This window comes from Anarhichas minor, unplaced genomic scaffold (assembly GCF_050575085.1).
Source record: "Anarhichas minor isolate MPS153535 unplaced genomic scaffold, ASM5057508v1 ptg000016l, whole genome shotgun sequence".
Lineage (NCBI taxonomy): Eukaryota > Metazoa > Chordata > Actinopteri > Perciformes > Anarhichadidae > Anarhichas > Anarhichas minor.
The window spans coordinates 734,195-740,798 of NW_027466462.1; the positions used below are offsets into that span (position 1 = coordinate 734,195).

At 41.0% G+C, this 6,604-nt stretch overlaps 1 protein-coding gene across 1 annotated transcript; it reads right to left on the reverse strand.

Annotated features, from left to right (window-relative positions):
• Window positions 1-91: 91 nt before the first annotated feature.
• On the reverse strand, window positions 92-3,620 carry LOC142950912 (C-type isolectin Sp-CL4-like). The gene is made up of 7 exons (XM_076092591.1): window positions 3,462-3,620; window positions 1,800-1,884; window positions 1,528-1,649; window positions 1,317-1,444; window positions 1,056-1,193; window positions 853-961; window positions 92-274 (listed from the first exon to the last, which is right to left on the reverse strand). Exons 3-7 carry the CDS (start codon window positions 1,601-1,603, stop codon window positions 207-209), a joined length of 519 nt encoding a protein of 172 aa, XP_075948706.1. The 5' UTR covers window positions 1,604-1,649; window positions 1,800-1,884; window positions 3,462-3,620; the 3' UTR covers window positions 92-206.
• Between the last annotated feature and the right edge of the window lie 2,984 nt (window positions 3,621-6,604).

Here is a 6,604-nt window from a genome sequence, read left to right on the forward strand (position 1 = left end):
AGAAATGCATGTGGAAGAACTTGAATAACACTTATGATGCTCAACGTGAACAAATGAAAGGAGACGCTGGAGGATGAGTGCTGAAGCGTTTACTGCAGTAAAGTTCAGAGCGTGTGTTTACAGGTTATCATGAACCAGACTGGTCCTCCTGCAGCTCAGCTGATCAGATGATTGAACACGTGAAAGCAAAGATCAGCTGGTGATGATCAAGTTTTCATCATGCACACAAAGTCTCTCTTCTCCCTGCAGCTTGCATCGTTCCACATTCCCCATTCTGGAAAGAAAGAAAAGGCAGATTATATATTCACATCTCCTGCTTTGAGCGGACAGATCATGGACCTCATGCAGGAATATTTTAGTCTTAAAGTGCTCGTTTCAACTTGATGAAGTCACATGATCCGGAGTAGATCATCGCAGTTCTGTGACTAAACAGTAACGTTGACAAATGCTCAGTAGAGCTGAAGGGAACGGTGGAGTTAGGTAGTAACTTCCTGTGGGTTCATCACTATGAGTAACCGCTGTCATTTACAGGTCGTCATGTGATCCTCGTTCATGTTAAAATATTGATGATAGCAGCTTTAACCTCCAAATTCCTTCACAATAAACCGTGATAATCCTTAAATCACATTGATCTGCAGGTGACTCGACAGGCTGGTGAAACTTGTTTGTACGAGAAGAATGAAAATAAAAAAGGGTCAATGTGACAAGTTCTCTTAAATCTCTCGTGTGCAGTTTAAGAACTAATCTGTTGGTGTGACCGATGTTCTTCTGATGCACTTTTGAATTATTCTGGTTTACAGACTTTTCTTTTCATATTCAGAAGTTACTTTTATATCATTTATTTTCCCTTACGAAGAGCATTCGACTCGACGCAGCCCTCTTGTCCGAGATAATTGTCCGGTTGATTAGGAAGCCATTTAGTGTAGTCGACTTTAGATCCATCAGTGTATATGAAGCCGCCCTGAAGAACAGAAAGGTGAGGATCAGTGATGACATGTGACACGTTCTCTATGTATCGACCTTCAGGGTCTCTCCTCCCTCTGATCAATGCTTACCCCTGATCTCTTGGCTCCGATCCAAAAGTGTTGACGTTTAAAACCAGCAACGTGCAAATAGCTCAAACACTTGACATGAAGCATGTCTTGTTCACTGTGTATTGCCATCAGATCACTATGCAAGGAGCGGCAGTGAGCCTGAAACAACAGACATTTGAGTGTAAGTTTTCTTTATCAGAACATATAAGCGTGTGTGTGTGTGTGTGTGTGTGTGTGTGTGTGTGTGTGTGTGTGTGTGTGTGTGTGTGTGTGTTTTATCACCTCGGCCTCCTGGAAGGTTTTGGCGGTCTCAAAGTATTTCATACACGGACTATTCCAATCATAGGCGACCCATTCAGAACCATCACATAGTATAGGATTCATGCCCTTGCACAAGTCTTCAAGACCCTCTGTGAAAACACAACGTGCTTCAATGACCCAGTTTCTTGGGTTAGGGTTCAATAATATGTCGGTCTTGGTATATTGTACTTACCATTCTCCTTTTGGTCTGCCACAGTGATGGTGGTTCCCACCAACAGCAGGACAGCAGTTACCACAGCTGGATGCATGACTCAGACCTCACTAACTCTCAGTGCTCCTCAGCTGGAATATGACCTGGACATGTAACAGTTTAATGTAGACATGACTGAATGCTTCAGGTGGTTAAATCAATCACTGGATCATATTACTGTCAGTCATCTCAAAGAAAAAGGTCGTTTTTATAGACTACGTGCTCAAAAAACAAAGAGAGAAGAAGAAGCTCACCACAGACGTGTTCTGGTTCCTCGTTGCTCTTCTGTCTGACTGTCAGGTGGATCTTCCTCTCACTCTTATACTCACCACTCATGGCCTGCGGACATGTCAATGTTTCTGCCAATGTCAACAACTGGATCATTGTCATATGATTGATTATCATGTGACTTTCCCATGTGACTGTTCTTTGAAGTGTGTTCAATTAAACCGACACTCACTTCAGCTGAGTTTTGGGGTTCTGTTTCATCCTCCAGTGACTGATGTTAAAATATATAAACTGTCACTTTAAGTGTGTTTTCAGCAACAACGTTCTCTGAATACACTTTTAGAATTCAAATAAAACTGCTAACATACAATAAATAAGTGATGTAAATGCATTTGTATCGTTTCTTTGCTTGTTTGTTTGTTTAAGACCTGATTCAGCCTAAATCCAGTTCAGCCCAGTCAGGATCTTTTCCAACATCCTGACCCAGATGTGGCCCTCTTTTGTTACCATACGGTCCCTAACAGAGTCTGTGTCTCTCTGTTAAGACCATGAAGTCTGTATTGAGCTCAGTTCAGGCGAGTAACGTCTCCTCTGTCCTCGACACCGTTCAACTATTAAATCAATATTTGAATTCCTCATGTTACGTAAGGAGGACGTTCAAAGCTAGAAGGCGGTTGACATTATTGAGAACACCAAAGGTAGTTTGCTTTGGCACCACTAAATATTTAAAGTTAAAGGGTGTGGATGGCAAATATTATTCAACAGACATAAGTCATTATATTACCGTTTGAACCCTCCTTTGGTTCATATCCTATAGATGGTATGATTTTAAGTGGCGTGAAACCAGCGCCGGCTGGTTTGAAGCCCCATTCCTCCCCATGTGAAGTGTCTGAGTATCTTGAGTCGGTCTGAACTGAAGATCCGGATCCGTAAAAGGTTAATTAAGATTAATCCGTAACTTGTCACATCCTCTCCTCAAATGTCATAAACTGCTGAATGTACAGTACGAGTTACACTTCCTCCACAAGTTTATTATTTAGGGAAGTCCGTCTGGTTTCCACTGCTGCATGAACACCAAGACGTCGTTGGATGAAGGCTGGAAGTACGTTTTTCTATTTATACTTAATTTGGATTCATTTTAGGGTTATTTTACTCACATTTGCCGTTGAAATTAGCATGTAAAGTACTCATTTGCAGACACACAGTTTTTTATATTTACATGAACACAATTTTTACATTTTTTGATCATCTATTATTAATATATTCTTATAAGAAAATACTTATGGTGGTCAAAAATGTCTCCATAAATATGCTTTTTAGGAAAACAAGAAAAACCTTTGTACTCCAAATTATTGGCCTCCTTGAATATTTAGTATCATAAATATATTATATAAATATCGTGACTCCAAGCATTGACTTGCAATATATGGAAGTGGCTACACATTACAGATATTAGTTACTTGTCAGTTATACACAGTATTCACAAATACAGTGTAAGAATCTTTTAACCCACTTAAGTTCCCAGAACTCCAAACCTGAAATGAACAAATGATCACTTCAACTGTGTACCCGTACTGTTCTAGCTGGCCCCAGACCTGAAGCTTCCCTAATTCTGCAGCGGTTCCCAGAACCTGCACACCCTTTGGTGGTGAGAATCATTACTCTTATGTCTCTGAAGTTTCACTTACCACCTGGTTCACTGGATCACAGCAGTGAACCGGCTCCGGTCCTCAGTCTTCAGACCTCCACTTCTTCATCTTCTTTGGCGGGGGAGGTTGAGGTTTGGAGTCCCAGACCTATGCGGTGCACGGTCTCCACCTTCGGCGCCGAGTGACCAGATTTGCTCTCACAAGAGTGATCCTGCCGACAACGCCAAGTTTTTGTTGGCAATTACCATTGAATGAAGCACAAAGTCAACTTTTGTCTTTCTGTAAGTTTAATTCGAGCGTCTACAGCCCAGTCCAATGAATGAGATGCACAAATGAGCAAAGGACACGAGGCTGTTGAGTACACATTATCTAGTCCTGGTGCTAAAACAGCATCTCACAGAACAATGTCGGCCATCTTGTCTTGCTCTGTCCTCGTTCATTGTGTAAGGCACTAAAGCTTTGTCTTTGGAATGACACACTCTAATATAACGAGCCGATTTGTTTGGTTAACAAAACACTATCTCCCACTGGATGGGGTTTTCCTCAAATCCATTGAGAGCATAAGAGAGTCGCTAACGTTAGCCCTAAATTCTGATAGCATCCAGGACCAGCAGCAGCACAGTACACAGTGCATGTGCTGGTCATTAACGGGGCTTTTAAAAAAAAAAAATGCAACCTGCATCCCAACTAACTAACGTAGTTAGCTAATGAAATGCTCCTCGGCTTTGGGAGTAATGCTCGGATACTGCTACAGGTAGTTAGCACACTAGCTCGACATTCTAACTTCTGCAGTTGACATTAAAGCAGATACACACGTGGTTTAATCCATCCCTTATACTATTGCTTATGTTTTTGACTTCTGAAAGGCTAAAAAACGAATTACTCCACCCTCCAACCTCGGTGAAGACTCGTCATTTGCACGCCACTTATGGCTATTAGCTATGATTGGACAATCATTGTTCGGGTTTAGCTGATGGGACCACCAGCTGCTGAAATGAATTCTGGGATTTGTTTTTCTGCTGTGGTTCCAAATGAAGCAGTGTAACTTAACTGTAACGACGACTGCTCTTGTTCTCTCTTCTGACCTAAAGATGCACAGTGTCTGACGATGACGTCCCTGAAGACCAGCTATCTCCCGCCCCTCTCTGCCTTCCTCTTCCTGTCCATCGTTCCTACTGTAACTGAAGTTTCTTCTGGAGGGAACTCCGCCACAGGTCCCAGGCGTCTTGGAGGGCGGGAAAATCCAGAACCAGAACCGATACAAACCCATATGCCAGACTTTTAAGAACGAGATCAGGAGGACGGAACTCTAGAGACTGGGGTTCAGGGGGACGGAACTCTAGAGACTGGGGGTCAGGAGGACGGAACTCTAGAGACTGGGGGTCAGGAGGATGGAACTCTAAAGACTGGGGGTCAGGAGGACGGAACTCTAGAGACTGGGGGTCAGGAGGACGGAACTCTAGAGACTGGGGGTCAGGAGGACGGAACTCTAGAGACTGGGGGTCAGGAGGACGGAACTCTAGAGACTGGGGGTCAGGAGGACGGAACTCTAGAGACTGGGGGTCAGGGAGATGGAACTCTAGAGACTGGGGGTCAGGAGGACGGAACTCTAGAGACTGGGGGTCAGGGAGATGGAACTCTAGAGACTGGGGATCGAGAGGGGAACTGAACTCTAGAGACAAGTACTTATCTCAAGTAAAGTATCTCAAATTTTAAGTACAATACTTGGGTAAAATGTACATCACCGCCACATCCGGAAATCATCCTCAAGCTGAAACGAAGAGGAAAACTTAATAACTGTGAGACTCTGCAGTTATGGGACATAAATAAACACCAACATGTTGAGACCCTGGTTGTTTGCTGCTGCTGCAGTCAGGGAAAGTCCCTGGGATACGTCTGCAATCAGGACTTGGCTGACCTGTGTTCTTTACACTAGATGTGAAGCCACACCTCCACTGAAATTCATATTCCTACTTCCTTAAAATAGTTAATAGTAACTTAGATTATGTTTTGCCAGATTGCATGAAGCTCTGAACTAAGATGGTAAGTTTTTTCTTGGTTTATTTTCAATGGCTGCTGCAAATAACAATTATTTTCTTGGCCGATTTATTCTTTGGGATATTTTATCAATTAATCAAATGGTGTTAAAATGTTGTAAAATGTCACGAATTGGCAAAAATAATAATAAAACGTGTATCACAGTTTCCCCAGAGCCCAAGGTGACGTCTTCAAATGTCTTGTTTTGTCGGATAAACGTCCTCAACCTAAAAATGATATTTAGTTTGTAATCAAATCCTCACATTTGAGGAACAGGAACAAACTGATTTTTGCCATTTTTGCTTGAAAAAACCCCTCAAATCATTTAAATACTTTCTTTGATTTATGTTTAATAAAGAAGATCTAAAATACAATGTTATTTTGACGTCTTATTCTCACTTTTTCACTGAAAGTTAAGGTAGTCTTTGATTTGAGAAGGGAGTTTTATTAATCCAATGTTTGTGAACATGCACGCGAATAAAACAAATTGCCATTTTTTGGATCAACCATAAGAAATATAAAACCTCTTAATACATAACAAACAACCAAATATATGTCTTAATTACATTTACATATGTTCTGCTCAACAGGTTTAACTGTTGATGTATCAAATACTCATTATAGATCAGACTCTAGTTTAAATCGGCATTAAAAATGAAATACTCAAATAAAGTACAAGTACCTCGAAAGTAGTTAATGTACATTCCACCACTGGCTACCTGTATATCTTCCATAGGCTGCATGAACAAAGTTTATTAAGTACAGAAATGCAAGACCGTGATGAGAGGATGGCAGGGGTGGAAAGTACTAAAGGACAATCTTCAGGTACTTTATACTTCAACGAGGAAAATGTTGTACTCCACTACAGCTTTATTCACTAGATAATATACATCCTAAAGGACTGCGTTGATTTTACACAACTAATAATAATAACAATCCAATAATATAATATGTAAATTAATATATTATCTATATCTGAAAGGGGTGATTAAAGATACTTCAAGTATATTTTCTCTCTCTATACGTAAAGTTTTGTAATAGAATATTTTACATTGTGGTGCTACTTAAATAAAGGATTCAGTACTTCTTCCACCACTGCAGGACGGAGGAATCGGTGTGTTCTCCTGGATTCCATTGAATTAAAT